Raw genomic sequence first — 27,191 nt, 5'->3', positions numbered from 1 at the left:
CCTCAACCCTCCTCCCCACCCATGCCCCTGTGGAAGCTGATGTGGAGAGCACTGAAATCAGCACTGAGCTTTGCTTTTCCAGTCACACCGAGCTACAGTAAATGCATCACATTTTGAAACTGAAAAACAGAAAATGCAAAAAGCATTCTTGTGCCATAGCGTGGAATCCTCAGTCATCAGGAAAAGCAGATAGAGAAATCTCACTTGCCTTATCCTTTAGATGGATAAAGAAATTTTCAGCTGCCAATACTGTAGGTAGTAGTATAAAGGCCTTTTAAAATTCAGTTTAATCCTGAATAAACAATCAAGTGCTTGAGCATATAATAGCTTCATTTACAAAGGACCTTTAGCAAATGTTCTTCCACCAGCTATTTTCTAAATGCAGGAGCAGCTCATGGTAACAGGTATGTGGCACAAAACCTACGCAAATTGAAGCTCCTGAGGGTTCTACCTTTGGAACTTTCTGTCTTGTTTTACTGCTGACTCTGCACCGATGGTTAACTGCTGTTCCACTTGTGATCTGCTGAAAGAATCTGTCATTATCACATTATCTTAGCTGTAGCTAAATATTGAATCAGTGACTTACAATCCCTGCCTGATTACTTTTCTCAAAACAGGCTGACAGTCCTTATTATAAGGACTGTGCTAATTGTCTCACTCCAGGAACCTTTGCCTTAGTTGCTACTGCTAATGGAGAATGAGTGAATGCAAGTCTACCTGTGTATGTGAATATTACCCAGAAGAGGATGCTCCAAAGTAGCCATCTGCAGAAATCGTTTCTGACAGAGATCTGCTGACTTGTTGCTTTTATGTTGTTCAGACTTGCAAAGTGCCTGTATATGTAATACTCAATGCCAGCTTGATTGGCAGGCTAATGGCCTGCGTTGCACAGTGAGAGTGACTCACTATGGATTGCACTGAAGGTGAATCCTAGTGGAATTCACTCCATTTTTCTCCAAAATGCTAGAGGGTTTACACTACACAAACAAAAGACATGGCTGAATGTGAAGGAACCTGACACAAACCTAGTGGCTGGAGGTTCTTCTGACAGTCCTGAGTACACTGTGTCAAATGGTGCTCAAATTCGCCTTGACTAGACAAGAATGTTTAGTGCCCTCCTTTTGGGACTTGGAGCACCTACAAGATATTCTATAGCAGTGGTTGCAGGTCCCAAATATTGCTATTGGATGTGATTTCCTCCACTGCTCACCTGCTCGTCACCCTTTGGCCAGGCCAGGATGAATCACACTGGTCCAGCGGCTAGGTGATGAGTTGGCATTATATAATTAGAGCAAAATATGTTTACAGGGTGGTTTGCTATACTTGTCACACTTGGCATGCCAAAGTGACCCTTGAAACAGCTTGTCACAGCACGGATGTGACCCTGCAGACTATTGCCCGATACCTGGTTTGCTCTAGAATTGCTCTTGTCTCCATAGGAGCACACTGGACAAATTGCCAAGTGGTAGGGAGATGAGTTGGGGATTGGCTTTGATAAATCAGAAGAGAAACTGACAATTGCTTTGGAAAGAAACAGGAAGACCAGGAGAGAGTTGCAACTGGAAGCACTGAGCCAGTGGAGGGACATTGCAATGGTCTCAAGTTGCAGTGTGGGAGGTCTAGGTTGGATATTAGGAAACACTATTTCACTAGGAGGGCGGTGAAGCACTGGAATGGGTTACCTAGGAAGGTGGTGGAATCTCCATCCTTAGAGGTTTTTAAGGCCTGGCTTGACAAAGCCCTGGCTGGGATGATTTAGTTGGTGTTGGTCCTGCCTTGAGCATGGGGTTGGACTAGATGACCTCCTAAGGTCTCTTCCAACCCTAATCTTCTATGATTCTATGACAGGGCTTTCTTTGGCCAATAGGCAAGTACATTTAGAGCTGCTATGGAATGGAAAAGCCTCAAGTCAGGTCTGTATTTGTGGGCAATCCTTTGTGGTTTTGAATAGGAATAATGAGACTGTTTCCCAAACTGGTGGCAGGAGCGTGCAGCTGCTGTCTGTGGACCAAGAGACAAGAATGCAAAACTCAAACCCAGAAAACCTAGGAGCTAGAGTGTAAAGTGACGTATCTACATACATCACCTACCAACAGAGATGCTCATCGCTTGGGAGGTAGGATGGTCCCTGGCTAAATGCTAGCCTAGAGTTAGGAGAGCTGGGTTCAAGACCCTGCTCTACCACAGAGTTCCTCTGTGACCTTGAACAAGTCACTTAGCATCTGGCCCAGATCCTCAGAAGTCATTAGGCTCCAAACTCACATTGATTTCAACAGAAATTAGGAGTCTAAATACCTTAGAGGCTCTGGAGCTCTGTTCGCCATTTAGAACAGTATTTCCCCACCTCACAGGGGTGTTGTCAGGTTAACAACACTAAAGGTAGAGAAGTGCTCTGAGGCTATGGGAATTGGGGCCATATAAAAAGTACCTTTGACAAACACACACTAGCAAATCAGCAGTACTCAACCACATGGGCTCTTATGGGCAGGCAGGCCTCATATCAGTCTTGCCTCCTCCATTGTCCCTTGATCCCAGCTATCTCAGCTCAGGAAATCCCTATTCCAATTCATGTGTCTCTCTGTTGTGGGACTGCGACTGTGTGACTTGCCTGCCATTCCCAGAATGCCTTTCCAGGTCTTCCGAAGCAGCGCCAGGACAATGCTCTGGAAATGGCTTATGCTCTGTTTTTGTCAATAGGAGAAAGGCTATTCTGCCTTACTGTGCTGTGCCAAAGGACTCCTAAGGGAACGCTGTTCACATGCTTTCCCAGACATGGTGACACACTGCATTTGCTTGAGCTGGGAACAACCCCCACTGAAAACCCAACAGCCTGTTCTTGGTGGCTGGCCATATGGAGGCTGGGTGTATGTGTTCTGACTCTCCATGCATACTCTATTCCAGTTTGGCTGACTGCTTTGCCCCTCTCTTTCCCTGACCCTCCATGTCATTGGTCTCCCATTGCACACCCCAGAATTGTAGCTGTAGTGTATTGGAATTGGGACTGTCTCTTTAAAGAGAACACAGAGAACACCACTAGAGGGCTCACTCACTATTGACTTGGAACCTGACTGTGCTTGTGTGATTTCTTCCTGTTATGTGCACACAGGACACAACAGTAGCCCTGGAGGAGTAGCTTGTAAACACCCACCCCGCTGCTGAGGTAATAACAGTACTTAGATTTATTCCTTCCATGTCGACCACATGGACAAGGGTCACTTCACAGAGCCAGCTATTTTCTGAAATTATTTTAATTTGTAATTGAACTAAGAGGATTAAAAGTCATTTATTTCTGGGTCATTTTTATACAGTACAAGCTGTGATTTTTACCCTTGTGCTAGGGAAACTTCAACATTTACTCCTCACAGTCCCCTTTGCGCCTCTCATCAGCCCACTGTATTGTAATCTTGGGCTCCATCCATACCCCTAGCAAGCAGGGAAGGCTGTGCTGTGACCCCTGGCATGGCATTACTGGCCATCATCTCAGCAGGGCATAGTTATGATAATGGAGGCTAGGAGCCATCTGTCCTGTTTTCTCCATTTCCTCCACAAAATTTTGCTTGCCTGTCCAAAAAGCCCCAGTGAACCAATTACTTTGTTTTACAGGATGCAGTGCTCAGGAGATAGGAACTATGAGCAAAACAAAGCAAACCCAGCATTCATGGTTCATTTTATACCTCTTTGCACTTCAAGTCTGGAATGAGTGTGGTGATAATTCAGGTTTTGGATGAATGCTTAGAGTGTTGAATTATTAAACATCAAACAGTTGAAAAACAAGATTGCAAATCTGTTTATTCCCAGTATATTTATTTCTAGCATATGGCAGTATGCAAAGGAAAGGCCGATGGAGGTCCAGACTGCTCCAAGGCTGTAATGCATGCACATTCCCAACAGAAGGCTTTACTGTTGCTAGTTCTGCTGTCTAGGGGATCAATATTTCCATGTGAAGATGATGCAATGTCTTTCATGTGTGCCATGGTGGCAGCAGAAGGAAGAAGGAACTTCCTGGTGTCTTCCATCACATGAACCCCTTGCAGCCATGTAGTGCTGAATGTATGTCTGCTCAGAGGAGCCAATGGGTATAGAAAGATTGCTTCTTTAGCGCTGTAACACAGAGCCATGAGGTACCCTAGGCCATACCAGACAGTAATGCTGGGGCTGCACGCTTCGTCCCAAACGATATGCATGGGTGAACTTGTAAACATAAACCAGTAGTTCTCAACCTATTTACCATTGTGGGCCGCATATGCAGTTCTCTGTGTTATGTGGGTCACATCCACACAATATATATACTACCTGAATGGCTCTGAGGATGGCATATGGGCTGCAGCTGTGTGCTGATTAGACCTCAAGTGGCCCACAGGTTGAGAACCACTGTCATAAATCAAGAAAAGTGCAATGATTGGTTTTCCATTCAGGGCTCCTTTCCACTGGGAGCCGAGTCTTGTCCAGCAACCCCACCAAGTCACACTGTTGATGGGCAGGGGCTAAGTGCATGCTGCAGGCTATCTGAACTGTTTTCTTAGGGCTTTGCCTGCTTAGTTAATATATCTCAGACCAAGGTCTGGACCCACTAATGAAGTCAGGGTTTCTGTACTGTAAATCCATCCATGGGGATGCTCCCATCCTGCCTGGATTCATCCCGGCACTGGGAGCCAGACAGATGCGCTGACATGTAAATACAATTTGACTGATGTTTGTCATCATGCTATGTGCTGCCACAGGCTGTGAAGACATCTGTTCCCAGACCAAGGGAGCTATTAATGAGTGTAGTGGTAGCAAAACAGCTTGCGAGTGTGGGGAGCTGCTGCTGAGGACTATTAGAGGCAGGTGTAACCTGCTGTGGAAGCGCAGGGGGATAAGATGGACTGAACTGCACTGTTGTAGTGATTTGTCTCCTTGTGTAGAGATAATCATGTTATATGGTTTGTAAGGCTAACATCAATGCTCAGAGGTAAGTAGCTCATTCATAGAAGGGCTTGGATGCTACACACCCAATCTTTGCCAAGATCTATTAAACTAGCTGCATGTGCTAGGCAGAACAGTGAAACTTATTGGCAGCTCCATCCATCCAGACAATCACTATGCTCTCAAGTAAATTCACCCAGGAAAATGACAAAGGACAAAACCACCCCATCACCTGTGGACGAACACTTTTTTCACAAAATGATCACTCTGTGCCTGACCTCTCAGTCCTTATCCTCAAAGAAAACTTGCATAAACAGACAGGCATGGAAGCTAAAATTCATAACTTTGCTAAAGAGTAAAAATTATGGACTGAACAGTGACACTGGATTTCTGGCTTGTCACAACCATCTGTAACCCGCTAACCCTCTTTTTGTCCTGTGACTGCAGAGGTGTTAACGGGCCACTCTACCTTGAAGGGTCCCTTACAATACATGCTAACTACTTATGCTAAACAATCTCTCCCACCTTGCATTTTGCTGTGAGCTGCGAGGACCTTTCCCAGACCTGAAGAAGAGCTCTGTGTAAGCTCCAAAGCTTGTTTCTCTCACCAATAGAAGTTGGTCCAATAGAAAAATATTACCTCACCCACCTTGTCTCTTTAAGACCTGGAGGTTGTCACCAGACCTGATGGTTTCAGAGAGGCCCAGTGATCCCTGTCATCCCGAGGCTGACCTGCTGGACAGAACCCTTCTAAGCTTTCAGGAGTCAGCTATTTTCAAAACACAGTTTGGTTCAGAAAAAAAAAATATGCCAATTTGCCAATCCTCAAATGTAAAAAAACCCCAACCAACCTATGGGCACTTGATGAGCAAGAGCACTTTAGATTGCATTTTAGCGCATTTTATGTTTTATGTATAAATAATTAGACATAAGAAATAAAGCTTTATGTTTAATTCATGTCATTAAAAACCTTATGTATTGTTAATAGGCTTAGTTATAGGCGTCATCTCTTTGAAATATCATTCTTTTGTGCATTTTAATAGGGTGCATTGTAAACACACTGTTGTAAGCTGACAGCAGCTAATACTTCCTCTAGACAGCACATGCCTAATTAAAGTCACTTATTTTATGTTTTTTTAAGTCTACTCACTCAAGATTTCCAAACTGGTTTTTCCCTCTTGGCTGGCAGCACCAGGGAGATGCTGGGGAGGTGAAGGGCCCTGATTCTGGGCTGAGGAGCAGTCGGTGCAGCTTGGAGAGGTCTCCTGAGCCTCAGTCACAGTGCACTGGGCCAAGACCTTTGCAGGGCCTGGTTTAGACGCTCCAGAGCCCGCATGTTTCTGCTGCTCACTTGGTGTGGTGATGGCAGGTGACCACCTTTACCTCCCAGAGAGGCAACAACAGCAGCAGGGGACCCCTTTGCCCCCAGGAGTAGTGGCTTCCGCCGTGCCTCTCCCCTCAAGAGCAGCGGGGTCCAGAGAGCACTAACACCCCAGCTGCTGGGCGCAGGACATCTGCTTGGCTGGGTGGGCGGGCCAGGCCCACTGCACCTTCTAATCTTCTCTTGGTAGGAAACTCCAACCACACCCTCTTCCTCCCAGCCACACTCTCTGTCATGGCAGCCAACGCAGGGAGGGGGAAGAGCCCATGGACTGGGGTGATCTTCCTGGGACTGGGGGTACAGGGAGGCAGTATGGCGTAGTAGATAGAGTGCTATACTGGGATTCGGATGGCCTGGCTTCTATTCCTGGCTGCAGCATTGGCCTATTGAAGTGACTCCCCGAAGGTCACACACCTTTCTTTGCTTTAGTTTCCCCAGCTGTGGAATGGGGATGATGATACAAAGCTCCTTTGTAAAGTGCTTTGAGATCTGCTGGTGGGCGGGTCTTTGTAGGAGTTAGGAATTATTCGTATGCTGGCCCAAGGGCTAGCATTCCTCAGCAGTGCAGTGCACAATGGTTGACTGCAGTGTAGGATGGTGCCGAAGTATTTAGGTCAGATCTTCCATGGCCTGTGACTGTCTTTGCCATTATTCTTTGTACTGATCTTTGGAGTCTTTCGTGCACAGAACAAAGCAAAAGCAGCACAAAATGCTTTGCTGCAGGCACACTGGGAAGCCCTGGGGAACACAGTCTGCATTCTCCAGGGGCTGGCTGGGTAGGGAGCGACTGAGCAGTCCTGCTGCATGCTTACCACAGTAGCTCTGCATTCGTTGCTCTTCACCCCCAAACCCGGCATGTTAGTGCAGATACAGGAGAAGCTGGGTGTGCTATGTGTAGCTGATATGTGTGTGTGCGTGTGTGTATATGTTCTCTACAGGGCATTCTGTTTTCTACCCTGGAGTGTCTGAAGGCTCCCCAAGACTTGGTGAAGCTCTACCTGCATGAGTCAAACCGTGTGTACCGGGATAAGATGGTTGATGAGACAGATTTCAGCACATTTGATAAAATGCAGACGGAGATGGTGAAGAAGTTCTATGATGTAAGTATTGCCGTTGGTGTTTGTCAGATTAACGCGCTCTGGGATAACCTTTCAGGGGCTAGCTGCCCCTGGACAGAATGACTGGACAGACGTCTGCTCAGACATCTTATGTGTTTGGAGATGGACCCTGTTGGGGAGAACACAGGGCAGGGTGCCCAGACTTCTGTGGTGTCTCCTCAGCTCTGCCACTGACTGACTATGTGACTCCAGACTAGTCACTGCGCATTTCTCTGTGTCTCAGTTTCCCAAGGACTGTCTCCAGTCCTTAAAACACAGCAGCTGCACCACTGAAGCGCTTTAATGAAGACACTACTTATGCTGATGGGAGGGGTTCTCCATTTCCCCAAGAGGCAGTAGCTAAGTTGACAGGAGAAGTCTCCTGTCGACCTAGCACCGTTTACACCAGCAGTTAGGTCAGGTTAACTATGTCACTCAGGAGTGTGGATTATTCCTAGCGTAGACCAGGCCCCAGTCTGTCAAATGGGTAAAGTAATGGATCCCTGCCTCACAGGGAGCTGCGGGGCTCAATTAAGTAATATAAGTAAAGTGCTTCAGGAGTCTCCAGTGATAGGTTCGAGACAAGGGTCAAGCTTGGGCTGAGTTCCCTGGTCTCAGCGGGAGGAGGCTGGGGTCAAGATGCAGCATGGAGTCCTTGGCACTCCTTGGTCCAACAATATCTTTCCAAGGAAACCTCTGTACTCTGACCCCTTGGGATTACAATGGTATGGTCCTCCTAATGTGCATGCAGTTAAAGGTACTTCTACTTGGATAAGTCCTTTTACACAGGCATAACTGTGTCCACACTAGGGCTTGTACTCATTTAATTATCCCAGTATAAAGTAACACCCTCAACTGCCATAGTTAAACTAATACCAACGCTGCGTGTAGGCCAGGCCTTAGTGCTCTGAGGGATCCAGCCTCAGGGATCCCAGCGGTACTGAAGGTGAGGGGGCTTCTCTAATCCCGTGTCCTACCTGTGCATATGTGTGGGCCCCTCCCTCTTTTAGTGCTCACTCCCTCCCCTGAAAAGAACAAGAGCCATCAGACCCGCCCTTCATCCTGGGCACTGGTAGTCAACCCAATACGCATACGCCACAGCCATGCACTGTTCGGCCTCCAGCTCTCACCACACACGTGGCACTCCCTGTCCTGACAGCTCCATCCAATCTACTTTCCCTGCAGTGCTTCCTGTCTCCGATGAAGCACCCAGTATTAGGAATAGAGGATCAGATCAGAGCTTATCTCTCATAACTGTGCTATCTGCAGATGTTCTCCCCTTCCATATAACTGCCTAATTCTGGGATTCCAGTGGCACGTTTGTTCTCAGCAGTACTTTGTGGAAATCAGCTCCATGGCTGAATTATGCATTGCATTAAAAAGTTTCTTTTTACCAGATTGAAATTTGTTGCCTTTCATTTTCAGTGACTGCCCCTTTGCTCTGTCTTAAGAAGGAGGGTTAATAGGAGCACCCAATATACTTGCTCTGTGCCAGTTTGTGTTATGTTATCATGTCCCCTTTTACTTACAAGAACAGTCATATTGGGTCAGACCAGTGGTCCATCTAGCTCAGTATCCTGTCTTCTGACAGAGGCTAATGTCAGGTGCTTTATAGGAAATGAACAGGACACTCACTCATGGAATAGTTAAGTCCAAAGTCACTCATGCTGAATCCAAAGGATTTTAATTTCCTCATTTTTTATGTTAAAGTTTTTGGGACCTTTTACAGGAAACCCTCCCTTTTTAAAGTGTAATGTCCCAGTGCTAGTTTTCATTATGATCCTTGCCATTAAATGGCTGAACTTCCTGAAATTATATTGTTGGCTTCTGTAAGCGCCTCTGAGCTTATAATGAAACACCCCAAAGTCAGGAAACACAAAAGTGAAGCTTTGCTGAGCCCCTTTTACTCTGCACCACTACATGGATGCTTTGAAATGCTGGTTTGGAATCTGTGAGCTGTGATTATGGTTAGATACAAATTTAAAGCTCAGGTGTAGAAAACCATTGTATCATCTGAGAAATACTGTGTGTTCACTATGCCAGAGATTTGGGGCAACACTTTCAAAAGTGCATAAGTGAGTTAGGAGTCTAAGTCCCTTTGTCTTTTAAATCAGTGGGAGATAGGTGCCTAAACATTTTGGACAATCCCAGTAGCTGCCTAACTGCATCATTAGGTGCCTCAGTATGTTTAAAAATCTGGCCCTAAGGTCCAGATCCAGATAAGGTTTTAGGCACATTAGCCCAAGGTTTAGACATCACTGAGATCCTCAGAGTCTGCACTCAGCTGCTGCTTACCTCTGTAGGTGTCTAAATTTCCTAGGCATCTACATTTTCACCACTGAAGTCCCCATGGTATCTGAGGAACTGCCAATGAGCCTGTGCACAGCTACCTCAGTCTAGGCGCCAGGTTACATCTAAACCAAGTGGGATCCTCAAACTAGGCTTGCCCCTCATCTCACCTGGGGAGGAATTGCATTGATCTGTTCTCCTGAAAAGAGCTTTCCCTTTGTTGCAATAGGAACAGGACATTCTGTATTTCCCTTTTGCATTTCATGGCAGGAAATCGAGGAGACTATAGAGGAGACCAAGAAGATGAACATGTACTGCCATTTTGCTAGAGGCGTTGGGGAACCCAAATACATGCCTGTTCAGACCTGGGAGTCACTGAATCGCATCCTTGTGGAAGCCTTGGATAACCACAATGAGGTCAATGCTGTCATGAATCTGGTGCTCTTTGAAGATGCCATGTGCCATGTGTAAGGAGATTTTCTATCTTTGTACTCTGAGAGTCATCAGCCTAAATGTCTTTGGAGCTGGTCTGTGTAATGCATTTCTGTTAACATTTTCAGAGGGGATGAGCAGCCATAATCACAGATGATGTCAGGAAGAGCTGAAAAAGCGGACATTAATCTCTCCTCACTTTCTCATCTGTCCACTGGGGATTTCCTATCTCCTAATGGGTATTGGAAGCCTTTTCTCACTGATGTTTGGCAAGTACTTTGAAACCTTCAGGCCTATGTCACACTTTCAAGTGACTTTCAAAGGTGTTAGGTGCCTAAAGCTGCAGAGTGGTGCCTGGGCAGATGGTTAAAAGTTTCTAAGCAGATATGATGCCTACCTCCGTTGATTTCAATGGAATTTAAGCACCTAAAATGCTTAAGCCCTTTTGACAATCCCGCTAAGCACATGTCTGCACCTGTAGGCACTGGATACCTTTGAAAATGTGGCCCTTAGCAGCTTAAGTCTTACTGCAAGTCAATGGAATTTAGGTTCCTGTGGTCAGATTTTTAAAGTTTTTTAGGCACCTAAAAATGCAGATAGGTGCCTAGTGGGATTGCCAAAAGCACCTAAGTGAATTAGGTTCATCTAAGTGAAATCAATGGGAGTTGGGAGTCTAGGTTCTTTTGAAAATGTTACCCGGTGAGTATATATACTGTATATAAGAATCTCTGAACTAACAGAGCCCTAGAGCCCCATTAGCTACACTGAAGCAGTACTTTTTCATTAGGAAAGGGTGGTCTCACAGTTCCTTAAGTACCAGGAAACCAATCCAATTACTATAATAGAAAAGAACAACAGATACAATCCTTTGATCTACCCAGCTACTCCTTTGAGTCCTGGGAGCTCACCATCCTTTCATTTCCTGCAGCATAGTGTCTTGATATTTAATAAAACCATAATATTGCTTCATGCTAAGATGCTTTTATTCCATTCAGTTATGAAGTAGCAGTTTATCTTCAGCAAAGGCTTGCTTGGATCATCAAACTGTACTTGATTTTGTATTCCATGCATAAGGCAGACACACACACAAGCACTCTGGGTATTAGAATTTTTTCAGATTGTGATGTAAATGTTGTCTCTGTCATTTTCTCGTGTGTGCTCCCTGTGCACCAGAGGGGACTTGCTGGACCAAATCTGATTGCAGCCTCCCTCTAAATATTGTAAAAGATCAAGAGAAAAGGCTCTGATTTTTAAAGTTTATTTTCACATTCCTCCTTGTTCCCCTCCTCCTTTATTCCCGGCAGATGGTCTGTCAGACAGTACCACAGATATGAGCTGGTAGTCCTGACCCAAGATTTAATTCCTAAACTTCAGGAGCTAAATACAGTTAGTGGCTAAATCACCAAGTTGTTCAAGAGCTCAAATCCATCTGTGCTAATCACTAAACATTTCTGTGGCCTTACCCACACATCTATACTTTCATAATTACTGATTTTATCAGTGTTTTGCTTATTGCTCTGAAAGTAATGAAGAACCTGATGAGAAATTAAATTAAACAAGTAGGCCAGCTGAGTCTAGTGAGGGCGTCTCGTGGCATCCTGACCTTATTTAAAATGTAAATGAATTATTCTCTTCTTCAAGACGTTTCTGGGAGAGCGGACTGATGGAATACGAACTACAAGTAGTTAGACCTGCAGTCTAACTGCTACCACAAGTTTCATGTACATTTAAGTTCTCCTTATATTTCCAAAAAGTAAATAAACCTTTTCCTGCCATTTCCCCATATCTCCTTGAAGTTAGCATCTTGGACATGCCCCATTGATCTCAGCAGCTTGTGTCATTTCGCTTTTGGTGAAATAGCGACATCGCAGGCTCCATGGCCATGTTAATCACTGCACTGGGATCTAAACTTTGGCTAGTGAGTGAGATTTCCCCCTCCCCTGCTGGGAGGCAGCCCAGTAACAACTGTAGGAGGCAGCCCTGTAACAACTGTAGCCAAGAGACTGTGTCATTAATAAAAAGAAAAGGAGGACTTGTGGCACCTTAGAGACTAACCAATTTATTTGAGCATGAGCTTTCGTGAGCTACAGCTCACTTCATCAGATGTTTACCGTGGAAACTGCAGCAGACTTTATATACACACAGAAATCATGAAACAATACCTCCTCCCACCCCACTGTCCTGCTGGTAATAGCTTATCTAAAGTGATCAACAGGTGGGCCATTTCCAGCACAAATCCAGGTTTAGAGTGAATTTGTGTGGGGGGGTGGAGGGTGAGAAAACCTGGATTTGTGCTGGAAATGGCCCACCTGTTGATCACTTTAGATAAGCTATTACCAGCAGGACAGTGGGGTGGGAGGAGGTATTGTTTCATGATTTCTGTGTGTATATAAAGTCTGCTGCAGTTTCCACGGTAAACATCTGATGAAGTGAGCTGTAGCTCACGAAAGCTCATGCTCAAATAAATTGGTTAGTCTCTAAGGTGCCACAAGTCCTCCTTTTCTTTTTGCGAATACAGACTAACACGGCTGTTCCTCTGAAATGTGTCATTAATGTATAAGTGAAGAAGGTGTGATACAGACAGAGGGGAACGCTGTTTGCATCTGCTCAACCCACAGATAGCAGTGATGTCATGAGAGGTGGAGTTTAAGTCCCTCTCACTCTGAGTTTTTCTGAGCAGGGGTTAGAGCCACTATTTTTAATTTAAACGATCATGAAAACAGAGGTTCTGACCAAAATAAATAAAGCAGAAGTGGGTCTCCCTGAACCATGAATCACAGATGCAAAAAAAGTGGAGAAACTTTAAAAAAACTTTGTATGTTTCCTTTACATTGAAGATATTTTGATGGAATTTGGAGTTTTCACCAACATACTCCATCCCCATGCCTGAGCCACTTGTTTGACAATTTAAAGGAAAGTATCTCATTGAACAAAACTGTTTTAAATAAATTGTATTTGCTGATGTCATAAACAAACAAGGATGCCAAGGAATAGCAAGTAATTTTTCCATCGCAGAGTTCAGTGATTTACTTCTACAATATTTCCTGTTGAATGTTCTCAGAAATGTGTCATCTTCACATGATTAGCTCACTCTTCTTTGTTAGCACACTTTTTCTGAAGGATACAGTCTAGTGCAAACAGGAATTAACTCAGGGATGATCTCTGGCCTTACACTGGAGCTCAGATTAGATGATCACAGTGATCTGCCCTTATAATCCATTAATCTTTATTTAGTGCCCCATCCTTGTGCATGTCATTGGTGAGACTACTCCATGTGTCAGTCTGAGCAAGGATGACAGAATCTGGCCCTTAAAGAATTAGTAGTTTTGATAAGGAAGACATACTGACAGAGCTTTCCTAGAAGGGAATTACACTGATCTAGATACATGAAGATATTAATAATACATAATGGGACTCCTCATGTGACTAATAGCTCACCAGTGTCATCAAGCCCATGGTTAATGTGGATCCTTGGACATTTTCTGAGAGGAAATGTCTACTAGCGGGACTATTAGAGCACATTTACCCAGCAAATTATTCTGGTTTGACCCATGTTCCATGTAAATGGAGGACTGACCTTTACTGTAAGATGTTCCTGAACATCATAACACAGAATACAAATCCAGAAATAGCCGAGACGGGAAGCTCTGAATTGCCATAGAACCATTTACTGGTTGGTTGCATTGTTTACTAAAGATCTCACCCAAAGAGTATCGAGTGCAAACGTGCCCCTTAGATTGGCACCACTGCTGTGATTCTGCTCCTATTCTCAGCCTAATTTGTTACTCAGTAAAATATGTATTGAAATGCTTCGTGTGGAAAAAAGTCGTCTTGACCAGAGATTCTGTATGCTTCAATTTAGTTGCCGCATCAATCGTATCTTAGAATCCCCTAGAGGAAACGCCCTGTTGGTTGGTGTAGGTGGAAGTGGCAAGCAGAGCCTGACAAGACTTGCAGCTTTCATTAGCTCATTGGAGGTTTTCCAGATCACTCTGAGGAAAGGCTATGGAATCCCTGACCTGAAGGTAGGTGGCGTTGAAAGGTGGGAAGGGAGAGGAAACAGAAACTTGTACTTCTTCCATACAGAGCTTTGTCTTTTCTATGTGTTGGAGAAACCTCCAGTGTAAATGAAAAAAGATTCCAATCGGATCGCAAAGAACAGTCATTCTCTCCAAAATTCATCAGTTAATGTTTTCTCATGGCTTTGTACCTGTAAAGGGCTATAGAGAGTTGATGATGATGATGATGAAGATAATAATAAAGTATTACTATTTTTAAGACAATAAAAAGAATACTTAATCAACCCAGGAGTAATCAACTGTGGAATGATGTAGCTAGAGGTGGGAGAGATTTATTAAGTCATATCCAGTTCATCTCTGACTTCCTGGATGCTATAAGAGTTGGAAACAGCACATGGATCCTAACAATACATTTTCTGGTAAACAGTGAATTGGAAGCTGTGAGAGAGGTTTTTTTTTATGCAAATGGAATGATTTATAAATGTTTTAGCTGCTGGCAAATGATTATAGATTACTTGTTTTTGCTTTCCCACCAAGGCAAACTGGAGCTACATTGTCCAAGTCCTGTCCTGCATCATTAGACTGGGGCTCCTGCTGGAATGGACAGCTTCCACTGAGAGGCCAGTTATGGCTCTGGTGATAGCAAATCTCTACCAAGTTTTGGAAGCACATATTTAAATGCATCTGCTTTCTTATTTAGGGTTTGACTTCAGTGGGGACTGCAAGATTTGGCTTTTAGACATTGTTTATTTAATAATCAAATGTATTATGAGGAATCACTGGAGTTTTTATTTAATGTTGCATCATTTTCTGCCTTCAGATAACTTTGCAGCACTGATCAGTTTGTCTTGCTTTCTGACATGTCTGTGTAATCATCCTGAGCCTATCTCTTCTCACCCATTCAGTTCCACCCGTGAAAAGGTTCCTGGGATAATCTGGGGTTGACCTCCTCATTTGTTAGATAGCCTACTCTTCCCACAAAGACTATACTCTGATTCTTATGTTCAGAAGCTTGTTTTCAAAGCATGTTCCTGTTTCAGGTTCTGTGATGGCGGAAGGTTTTTGACATTCCCTTCACTCTGTACCCATTCTACAGGAATTTATGAAAAATACTGGTTAATTATTTTTCTTGGGTCTAGAAGAACCAGATGGTTTAGTCTGCCATTGACCCGTAACATTGTTATAATTCACTTATTCTAGGTATTCTGTAGGAAATGTAACAACTGACTGTATTTGGTAGAACCATATTTGCCTACTGAAGTTCTAAACGTGTTTCAAAAGCAAGGGTCAATGTACTATCCTGAGCGCCCTTCTAATCCCACTGTATTCTGTGCACATGAACTAATGGGAAAGTCCAGCTGAGTTGGTAGGGGGAAAAAAACCCGGAATCACAGTGACAGCTTTTGCTTTTACTGTGTTTTAAATAATAATGTTCTTTCATGTTCATAATTGTGAGGTAGATACTCTGAAAAGGGGAGGAAGGATAGTCCAGTGGTTGGGGCACTAGCCTAGGGCTAGGACACCTGGGTTCAAGTCCCTGCTCTACCACAACCTCCCTGTGTGAGCGAGCTTGTGTAAGTCAGATAGTCTCTCTGTGCCTTGGTTCCCCCTCTGTACTACAGGGATAAGAGCCATGGCCTGCCTCATAGGGTTTGGGAGGATACATACATTGAAAATTGTGTGATGCTCAGCTACCATGGTAACAGGGACATCCCTGTGTCTTAGGCTGTGTCTACAGTTCAAGCTAGGGGTATGATACCCCAGCTCATGTACACACGTGCGCTAGTTCTGGTTGAGCTAGTGCGAGTATAAATAGCAATGTAGCTGCGGTAGCATGGTAGCAGCAGCAGCGGCATGGCTAAGCCATGCTGAGTATATCCCCACTGCTTGTGTACCCATCATGGCACTGCTGCTGCTCCCCGTCTTACTGTGGCTGCACTGCTATTTGTACTCACACACGCTTGAGGAGAGCTAGCATGAATACATGTATGTGAATAGGAGATCACAGGATGACCACAAGCTGTCAATGTGATACTGCCGTGAAAAAGGCTAATTCAGTCCTAGGGTGCATTAGACAAGGTATTTCCAGCAGAGACAGGGAAGTGTTAGTACGATTACACCAGGCACTGGTGAGACCTCATCTGGAATACTGTGTGCCGTGCTGGTCTCCCATGTTTAAGAAAGATGAATTCAAACTGGAACAGGTACAGAGAAGTGCTAATAGGTTTTCCATTCCTCTGATCATCCTGTCTTATAAGAGGAGACTCAAAGAGCTTGACTTGTTTAGCCTAACCAAAAGAAGGCTGAGGGGAGATATGGTTGCCCTCTGTAAATACATCAGAAGAATAAATACCGGGGGGGAGAGGAGTTATTACAATTAAGTATCATTGTTGACACAAGAACAAATGGATATAAATTGGACATCAACAAGTATAGGCTTGAAATTAGGTGAAGGTTTCTAACCATCAGAGGAGTGAAGTTCTGGAACTGCCTTTCAAGGGGAGCAGTGAGGACAAAAAACCTAACTGGCTTCAAGACTGTGCTTGCTAAATTTATGGAGGGGTATGATGAGACTGCCTGCAATAGCATGTGGCCCATTGGCGACTGCCAGGAGCAAAAATCCCCAATGACTGGAGACAGGACACTAAATGGGGAGGTCTCTGAGTTACTACAGAGAATTCTTTCCCATGTATCTGCCTGGTGGGTCTTGTCCACATGCTCAGGGTCTTACTGATCACCACATTTGGGCTTGGGAAGGAATTTTCCCCTAGGTCAGATTGGCAGAGACCCTGTTTTGTTTTGTTTTTTCTTGCCTGCCTCTGCAGTGTGGGGCATGGGTCACTTGCAGGTTTAAACTAGAGTAAATGGTAACCTGAAGTCTTTAAACCATGATTTGAGGATTTCAGTATCTCAGCCAAAACTTAGGGGTCTATTACAGGAGCGAATGGATGAAGTTCTGTGGCCTGCAATGTACAGGAGGTCAGATTAGATGATCATTATGGCCCCTTCTGGCCTTAAAGTCTATGAGTCTATGTTAGAGGGCTCATGTGACTTTGAGATAGTAATTGAGCCCTTCTCGCAAATGCGATCATAAAGGCATGGCAGAATCTATTTGCACTTGTATGCTTTGTGATGGAAAGGGATGAAGGAAGGAAAACAGCACAGTTAACTGGTCCTATCAAAAATATTCCCAGTATGCCCTCCACAGGGGAGAAGAAATGATGCAGTGGAAAAGAAAATTTTTCACAACATTCTTCTGGTCTCACTACTCAGTGCGCAGAATATAAGTCCTTAACTGAGGCTCCTTCCCTCAGCTGCACAGTGTGTTGGGAACATGCCATGCTGGGGGCTCTCAACTAAGAAATGAGTTATTTTATTTTTATTTTGTTATCACTGAAATAAAAATGGACAAGTAGAGAATAGGGACAGAAAGAACAGCATATCCAGCCACTGAGATCATCTCCCAAATACCTCTGTCCCATCACATATATGATTCACTGCAGTCCATAATTTGTGAAACACAAGACTTCAAATATTGTGGCAGCAGCCACCAGTAGCAGATCACTGTGTAGAAAGGTCTCTGCAATCTGACACGATCTATACTTCAAACTAATCAGGGATTCTACCATCCAAGTTTAACAGAAATAGCAACAGTGCTCCATCTTCAGCAATGATCTGTGATTTTTAAATGCCCTATCTCCAATCAGAAAGGTTTTAAAAAGATCATTTCCTGAATAAAATGATTCAGAAAATTATGTATAGTTTTCTCAGGGTCTGTCTTTTTATTTGTCTTTTGTACAGCACAGAGCATGTTGTCAATGCTTAGCAAATAATAATTAATTAATACTAGCAGTATCCTTGGAAATATTCTGTCATAAAGTGGAGAAGATATAAAGAACAACCTTCATGCTAATTAATTCTGATTGTTTTGTTTTCAGTTGATCAGAAGATTTTGAACAGGCAACATCCTGCTTGAAATATCCCCAATGAAAACGCACTTTGTGACCGAGACTTTGCAGTAGATAAGCACAAACGCTTTACTTTCTTTTCAATCTACAGGCAGACTTGGCAAACCAGTATATTAAAACTGGAGTGAAGAATGTTGGCACTGTGTTCCTTATAACTGATGCCCAGGTGTCTGATGAAAGGTTCTTAGTGCTGGTAAATGACTTGTTAGCTTCAGGTATGCATCTCATTGATTTTATTTCCGGTCTCCTTTTCCACATAAATGTGCACATAGTAATGTCTGCAGCTGTTCCATAGAAGATATTGTAACATTTGCTAAAAGTGATAACTGAACAAAATAAGCTATAAAATTTGTAAATTAAATCTCAAGGAAGAAAGCAGCTAGTAGATTTTGGCCTTCTCAGACATCTGTGACCCAGTCAGTTAGTTTGCACCCTACTTTCAAAGCTCTTTAATTCTACTTATAATTGTTAAGTCATTTCTGTGAGGGGCAATGTGCTAGTGGAGTGTGGAGTCAGAGGAAATGTTTCATTGAAAGATGTGCAGTGTCCATTCCGGTGAGAGGCAGTTTAGTGGTATGACATAACTCCCACTAGTCCTGGCTAGAGAATTTGACTTCACCCTCTGCAAGAGCTGGGTGATTAATGCAAAGCCATTGAAAGACCACGTGTTCGAATGTCAGATAGCTATTCAGTCCAACCACGTTTCTTTCTTGTTCATTTTTCTAGACAAATGTGTGTGACTGGTCTTTATGTGCTTGGTAAATAGCTGTTCTTCCCATGAATACCCCAATTTCTGTGCAGACCATGACATTTGCATGTGAGTTCAGCATTTGCATTTCACCTCACTCTCAGTTAGCTTAACAGGGCACAGAACCAATATAATGGATGTACGTGACCAATGATACACCACAAATAGTGAATAATCAAGAGTTGACATAGAATATTAGTATTGCATTCATAGCTGAAGTGAAGTCTGTAGACAGCCCACTGTCTGAAATTTGTGCATATAGTGTTCAAACAATCTGAACAGCAAATGAATTTGCAGATACCAGAGACTGTTTGTGGATAATTCCTAACCAGAAGAGTGGTTTAATTTGCTGGGTAAATTGTGTGTTGAATATAGTTCCCCCTGCAGCCCCATGCGCTGCCCTCCTGCGGGGACAACATGAGCATTCCCCAGCCCTAATTACAGCACTGTAGCTGCCTGTCAGCATGGAGGAGGCCCACACAGTCTTTCTTACAGCTTTCTTTTTCCCTTCCAGTCACCAGAGGGCTGTCCGTTTGTTTCAATGGGTCTGCTCTGAGACGAAGACATGATCTTTCTGACAGCAAGTCAGTGCTAGCTGATCAGTGAGGACTTTGACGGGATGGTATAATGGGCTTATGAAGTCCTCTGGCTCCTTACGTGGAATTATTTTTATTTGCTTAGAAGGACCCATGAGACAAGACCTCCCTGTCCGTTAGCCCCAGACAGGGCAGAGGGGACTCCTTCCGCCATTCACCATCTGTCTAGGGTGGCGGTCTTGATTGTACCCCCCTTCTCCTTTTCCCCCTTTGCTTGCTCATGTCTGATTCACCCTTCCTTGCTTAAAATGGGGGAGGATAAGTGGGGAGGGGCTGATGCTGTGGCCACCCACTGGAAGTACATAGGAGGAGGAGGAAGGCCTGGTGCTTTCCTGCTTATTCTCTTCTTTGGAGTTTTCTTGGTCTTTCCTTCGGGGATGTGTGTGTATGTCTGTCTGTCTTTATACATGTATGAGAAAGCTGCCTGTATCCTGGAGATGGTTACAACTAAGGAGGTCCAGGCTGCCTAAGGGTTTGGGGGTGTCATTCCCAACTCAGATAGACATACCCACACTAACTTTGATCAAGCTAACGTGCTAAAAATAGCAGTGTAGCCACAGAGGCATAAGCAGAGGGAGGGGCTAGCCGCTCCAAATACAGTCCCAGCTGAGACCCTAGGTACCTGCTCAGGTGGCTGGCCCATCCTGGCACATGTGCTACAGCAGCAGCTACACTTCTGTTTCTAGCACACTAGTTCAATGAGAGGTAGTGCAAATATACGTCCAGCTCAAAGTGTATACAGGCAGTCCTTGACTTTACGACGTTGGACCTACGATGAACGGCACTTACAACATTTCTAATTGACACCCTGATTCTACTTACGACAGTTGATTTAGACTTTACGACACTCGGTCCCGCAATAGAATGGATGGTGGTTTCGAGTTACGACGTTTCGACTTATCGAGGACTACCTGTGCTTAACCATGGACCAGAGGGGAGAAAAGGTTATGTGTCACTGGCTTAGAAGGCCTGCTGGCTCCTGTGACTGGAAAAGGGATAGATCCTGTTTCTGTGGCATTAGGATGATATTATGGTTGCTTTTGAAGGCCCGTATTTCCCCAGAGTTACCTCATGTGGTAGTGGGGATGCAGGGGCTATCCCCTATTCTAGGTACAAGGAAATACCTTGGTATCTCAGACCCAATGAGGCTAGGGCTGCCAACTTTATAATCACACAAAACCAAACACCCCTGCCCCGCCCCTGCCCTGCCCCTTCCCTGAGGCCCTGCCTCCACTCATTCCAGCCTCCCTCACTACATCGCTCGCTCTCTCCGACCCTCGCTCACTTTCACTGGGCTGGGGCAGGGGGTTGGGGTGTGGGAGGGGATGAGGGCTACAGCTGGGAGTGCGGGCTCCAGGGTGGGGCCAGAAATTAGGGGTTAAGGAGCAGGTTTGGGGCAGGGGTTTGGGGTGAAAGAGGGGGTGAGGGCTCTAGCTGAGGTTGCAGGCTCTGGGCGGAGGCCGAGGGGTTTGGAGTGTGGGAGTGGGCTCTGGCTGGTGGTGTGGGCTCTGGGCTGGGGCTGGAGATGAGGGGTTTGGGGTGCAGGAGCGGGCTCCGAACTGGGGTAGGGGGTTAGGGTGTGGGAGGGGGTGCAGGGTGCGGGCTCCAGGAGAGGGCTCAGGGCTGGGGCAGGGGGGTTGAGTGTGGGGTGCGGGCTCTGGGAGGGAATTAGGGTGCAGGAGGGGGTTCTGACATGGGGCAGGAGGTTGGTGGGTGGTGTTGGCTCTGGCCGGGGAGTGCTTCCCTCAGGCAGCTCCTGGTCAGGGGTGCAGTGGGGCTAAGGCAGGCTTCCTGCCTGCCCTGTCTCTGTGCTGCTCCTGGAAGCAGCTGGCATGTCCGGCTCCTAGGCACAGGCGTGGCCAGGCAGCTCTGCATGGTGTGCACTTCACATGCCCACAGGCATTGCCACCACAGCTCCTGTTGTCCATAGTTCCTGGCCAGTGGGAGCTGCAGAGCTCAGGGTGGGGGCAGTGTGCGGAACTTCCCTGATCACACCTGTGCCTAGGGGCTGCAGGGACATGCCGGTCGCTTCGGGAGCTGCGTGGAGCCAGGGTGGGCAGGGAGCCTGTCTTAACCCCACTGCGCCACCAACCGGACTTTTAACGGCCCAGTCAGTGGTGCTGACCAGAGCTGCCAGGGTCCCTTTTCGACCTGGCGTTCTGGTCGAAAACCAGACACCTGGCAACCTTAAATGAAGCAATAACTGTAGGTAACTTGTGACTTTTCATGGCAATGTCTGTAGCAGCTCAGTGGGAAAGGATGTTTTCTGATTGGTTGACTTGGCTGCTTGCTTCTAATTGATTGCATGTTTTTGTTTGTTTTATTTGTTGTATTTATCATCATAACTTAATAAAGAGGAGTAACATTTTGCTGGTTTCTGATCAGCTGCTGTTTCCCCCCTTAATTGTTAATACAGTACCAAATAAAGCTCAGATTTTCAGCAGTCTGATCAGATAATGATCATTTCAGTCCAGACAGGGGTCAGAAGGAGATAAATTAGGGAGTAGTAAAGTAAGGAATCACTACAATTCTGTTTGCATGCATACATTCTTGGCAATTAACTGAATGTACCATTAGCTTTTTAACCATAGTGATCTGTCATTTATTTGAATACAGCTGCAGATGGCATTTTTAAAGAGCTGCAGAACTTGAATATGTAACAAATTGCTTTGCAAAACTGAAATGATTCACTGTTGTGTAAGGCATATTGGGGATTAAATTTCCTGAAACCTAAATAGCAGAGTCAATCAGAAAGCAATGCAGTTGCTATTTCCTGATTCTGAGATTAGAAAGTACTTTCAACTTCTGCTTGTTTTAAGGTTGTGCGAAAGTTTAATTAATTGCCAGTAAATCAGCTCTTCATGGGCAGATGTGGCTTACTCCTATATCATCTCCAATCTGATGAAAGAGGCTCACTTGGATCTGTGCTATGGAATCCAGTGACCTAGTCTGTATGAGATCTCGGCTCCACAAACAACTTTATACCATCAAGGTAAAAATTCCAGTTTGCCTGTTAGTTTGTAAAAATGTGATCCCATTTTTCCCAGGTGAAATTCCTGATCTTTTCCCTGATGATGAAGTTGAAAACATCATCAGCAGTGTGAGAAACGAAGTCAAAAGCCAAGGACTGGTGGACACCAGGGAAACCTGCTGGAAATTCTTCATAGACCGTGTTCGACGACAGCTAAAGGTAAGACTATGCCCGGGAGAATTCACATCCCTACCATTGGGCTCAATGCAGGGGTAACCCTACAGAGTGAAATTCCATGGCCTGTGATATACAGGCAGTCAGACTAGGTGATCTAATGGTCCCTTCTGGCCTTAAAGTCTATGAATACATGAATTGTCCAAAACTCATCAAACAGCGCTTCAATTGAAGGAATGTACCACCTCTGATAAGTGCACCCTGTACCTTTGTATAGTAATATGATGATTAGGAATTTCTGTCCAATCTTTTTAATATATTGAACTAGTAAGGTGACACAGTGACTGATAACATTTCCTTAAAGACTTTTTTTTTAAACATTTCTCCATATTTAATTAAACACAATCTCTCATTCCCCAAAAATGGTGATTTTTCCCCACAGACCTCTGCTAAAATATCATAGACCTTTCCATTTTTTAGGTGGTACATTGGGATTTAGACCTGGACTCACGTGGCTAAATCCTTGAATGCTTCTTGGAAAATCTAGGCCAAAGGGGTCATCTTAACGTCATATAAGCCTGGTACCTTAATGCTTTGCAGCTATGGGAACTCAAATCAATTGTCTTCAATCATATGAGTTGTGGCATCTAGACTAAAGGAGATGAGTTTTGACATTTCAGCTCTAAAGTGTTGCTTCTACCTATAGCACAACTTCTCAAATCTGGAAGGTCTTATAAATAAAGAGACCCCAATCTGATATGGGGGGCGGGGGGGAATCTGATATTCATTTTAAGACTCTTTGGGTTTTAATATCCCTAGGTTTCTTATTTGATTGGCATGTAGGATTGCATAGGAAAATGACTCGTGCTAGAGTATCAGGCAACTTCCTTAACCTTTGTGCCTGCCAGTTGGACATTAGGTCATCATTCAATAAATCCAATCATTACCCAACAGGAAGTCGTCTTTCTTTTTTTTAAATAATTTGTTTCACTCCAGCTCATTATCACTTTACATCTGCAGAGGTTGCATCAGTGCTAAACAGTGTTATTGTTCTGAGAAGCCAGTCTTTTCCTTGTCAGGACGAGGCTACCCTTACATTGCAAGTGCGATATTGACTTTGCTACAACTAAACAAACACACTCAGAATTTCACACACCGCATCCTACGGTAGGAAACATGGTTCCTGAGAAGTTTGCGGAAGATCTTTTGGAAATATGCCTAATTTTGGCTACAGCTTTGTTTAAGCTATCAGCCTTGGAGAGGACAGGTGGTAAATACATTGGGAGCTCAGGGGGATCCTAGAACATGCACAGCGCAGAGACATGCCGCTGGGAGCTCACTCACATGTTATTTGAACTTGCTAAAATACGAAAAAAACAGTTTAAAGACTTGCCAAAGGGTGGGCCCCCCTAGTCGCTAGAGAAAGCACTGTGGGATAAGGAGCTAAGCAGCAGCAGGAAGTTGAAAGCAAGCACGCCTCCTGCAGGACACCGCTCAATGCCCCACTTCCTGTTGAGACTTGCTCTGTGTCACACCCACACACAAACTCCCTGGGTGGGGACTGTGTCTCTTGCGAGGTGTTTGCACCATGCCTGACACAATAAAACCTCAATCTCAACTTGGGGCATCTGGTGCTTCTGCAGAAACAGTCATAGTAATAAATAATAATAATGATACCACCACCAGGAAGCAGAGGTAGAGTGCGAGACAGAGAACACAGCCAGGCTAGAGTACAGCAGCATACCTAGGGCAGTGAAACAGGGCTGGGAGTGAGGAGCTTCCCAACCTGTGTTGGTGTAAACTAGCTCCTTGGCCGTATTGTACCATTGTGTTTGTGTCTGAGTGAGGTGCTTGAGAACAGGGTACCCCGCTTGTCAATGGCAGCTGTTCATGTAGGCTAGATCCAGTTGGTTCAGGAGCAGAAAGGGGAGTATCAGGGAACTTGTAAGTGTCTGAGGGCCAGCCCCAGCCCCTCTGCAATGTGAAGCTCCCGACAGGCAGCATTAAAAACTGCCACTGCTTGAGGTCCCAGTGCAGCGTTGCTATGGTAGAGCAGAGCTCCATGCCCCCGTCTCCCAGACACATCCCCTAGGCCAGGAAAGTGGGAGGCAGGGGAACAGCTGCACCAACAGAGTGTTCCCCTGTGGTACAGGAATCTATGCTGGGCATCTGTGGAAAGGTTATGACTTCTTTGGGCCACCTGAGTCCCCTCATGACCAGTGCCCCCTGTGGAAATGTACCCTATGGTCAAAGGATAGCTGGATTTTTCACGAAGAGAGGAATGTTTTGATTCATTGAGACCTGGTTCCATGTTTCCATTTCCTTGTTCTTTCTCTTTAACAACATGATAGGGAACAGCTGTTCTGGGGTCAGCTGTTAAGTGTTGCTAAATTATTTACTGCATTTAATAATGGAAATCTGCGCTCTGTGTAATAAACCAAGAAGCAGACTATAACATGCCTTATACATCGAGTGTCCCAGATTTGATCAGCACAGGGGCTGTCAGCACAGGAGTGGATCTCAGACTGAACAGCAGACTGGAGGAGAGCAAATGTCAATATGTACAGCCATTTTGCCTCATCCCACTCGGGGCCTGTATCACAGCATCTAGCACAGTGGGGTTCTGGCCCATCACTAGAGCTCCTACAATAATACAAATATTTAATAACAACAACAATAGTAATTAATAATGGAGCATAGCCTGGCAGTACCTGAGGGTTAGGACCTTGATCTTTGCCCAGCACACAGAGAGTAACACAGACAACTGCAAGAGGCTACACACCTAAATCTAAGGATGTAGAAAGAACAGTGTGTTGGTGGTGTTTGTGAAGTAGCGGGTGATCAGGTTGTTAAAGGCTGGATTACATAGCCTGAGATAGACACGTATAGGATCTTGGAGTATTGTATACTGCTCTGTGTATGAGAGACAGAGTTTGTAAAAGCCAGTTAGATGACAATACTCAGTAAGCCATACTGAAACAAGATACAATAGATAAAGGGCCTGATTCTATGCTAGGGCCCCTTTCCAGCACTCCATACCCTAGGGTCTATATCTATTTACAGCCTTTCCAAGGCCCCGTTATGCTGCCAGAGTGGTGTATGAATGAGAGTCAGGCCCTAAATATGCAGCATTGAGTAACAGTGAAACTTTGCTAGGTGCTGCCAGCAGGGTGATTCTGGCCCATTTGTGGGTGTGGTGTTCTGTCCCCTCTAGTGGCACCAAGACCACTTAGAGATTAGTGAGTCTGCTTTACAGCCTTAGCTAATAGCCATATGGCTTTTAGCTCATGCAATAGAGGCTCATGCATTTAGCTCTAGATGTCCCAGGTTCAATCCCGCCTGCTGACGACTGGGATCCGTCGGCATTACAAAAGCAGTTCTTCAGGGAAGCAGTTTGCTGTTATTTCAGAGAGAAAGGAGTGCTTGCTGTTTGGTTATGCTGTTTTATATGGAATTTCCAAGTGCGGACGCACCGGCCAAAGTTGCAAAGGCTCAAAGCTCAAGAGGTCATTCTGGGTGCGGCTCCTGATCTTACTCTGAAATCCTCCCGGGGAGTCATTCTCCCAACAGGGAAAACCCAAAGCTGCAGCTATGTTGGGTGCCTCCCAGCCTGCTGCCCTGCCTCTTCTCAGTGCTCTTATCCTTCTTGCTCCTCAGGTCGCTCTTTGTTTCTCACCCGTTGGTAACAAGCTGAGAGTTCGCAGCAGGAAATTCCCAGCGGTGGTGAACTGCACAGCAATAGACTGGTTCCACGAGTGGCCTCAAGAGGCATTGGAGTCTGTCAGCCTGCGTTTCCTGCAAGAAACTGAGAACATTGAGGTGAGGTTCCAGCAGAGGTAACCCCTGCTGACTCTGCAGCTCCTGGTTTGTCAGCCGAGAGTTCTTCCAGCCGGAGATGGACCCTGAGTGCCCCAGTGCACTCGCCGTGATCTCATCAGCGAGTCATGAGCGGCTGTAGCCTTGGCTTCATTAGCAGAAGTGAGAAGCTGCTGCGTCCAAGCCCAGCCTGAACTCCCCTGTGAGAGAGGGCTGTAACTCAGCCACTGAGTGCAGGCACCCGCTGTTACTGTAAGCAGTACATTCAAACCAAATTCCCAGTAATGTTACAGTAGAGCCTCCATTCCACCAAAAGACACAGCTTTACTGCTCCCAAATACACATTGTAGACAAGTTGCTGACTGTGCTGTATCCTGCTAATCTAAATCAAACCAAGCTGCCCTGGAACGGGCTACAGATATTGGTCAGCATCTGAGAGAGACGCAGACCTTAGTAGGTGCTGGGTCGGGAACACTGTGTGTATGCGCGTGCGTGCACTCACACACACACACACACGCTCACACCCCCTCTAGCCCTCCCTTTCAGGGGTCAGGATTGTGTTGGTGGTTTAGGTAGTGTAAATTGAGGTTTACAAATCAATCTGGACAGTAACCAGACTTGGTTCCTCTGTGCTGACACTTGCATAATTATTCCCCAGAATATACTTCCTTTGCTGCATGTGTGTCTGAGAATTTTTAGGTATTCTCAAGAGGAAATACATTTGTAGCTCAGTTTGACGGCTACTTAATACTCAATTAACAGCTAAATGGATTTATTCATTTAGCTTTTCTACAT

General features: G+C 45.0%; 1 protein-coding gene across 9 annotated transcripts in view; it reads left to right on the top strand.

The window, feature by feature from the left end:
- Positions 1 to 27,191, top strand: part of DNAH9 (dynein axonemal heavy chain 9) — a 391,252-nt gene that overhangs the window by 162,067 nt on the left and 201,994 nt on the right. For 7 of the 9 annotated variants that reach the window (XM_073310874.2, XM_073310873.2, XM_073310875.2 and 4 more), the window contains 6 exons: positions 7,225 to 7,386; positions 9,943 to 10,139; positions 13,967 to 14,129; positions 18,183 to 18,306; positions 22,483 to 22,625; positions 26,238 to 26,399. In XM_073310874.2, the coding sequence (XP_073166975.2) occupies positions 7,225 to 7,386; positions 9,943 to 10,139; positions 13,967 to 14,129; positions 18,183 to 18,306; positions 22,483 to 22,625; positions 26,238 to 26,399 (951 nt within the window). The other 2 variants (XM_073310881.1, XM_073310882.1) reach the window with 2 other exon arrangements.

The sequence above is a fragment of the Lepidochelys kempii genome, chromosome 14, assembly GCF_965140285.1.
Source record: "Lepidochelys kempii isolate rLepKem1 chromosome 14, rLepKem1.hap1, whole genome shotgun sequence".
In the NCBI taxonomy this organism is placed as follows: Eukaryota; Metazoa; Chordata; order Testudines; family Cheloniidae; genus Lepidochelys; species Lepidochelys kempii.
The sequence above is the reverse complement of the archived record's forward strand: the minus strand, read 5'-3'. Positions and strand labels throughout refer to the sequence as shown.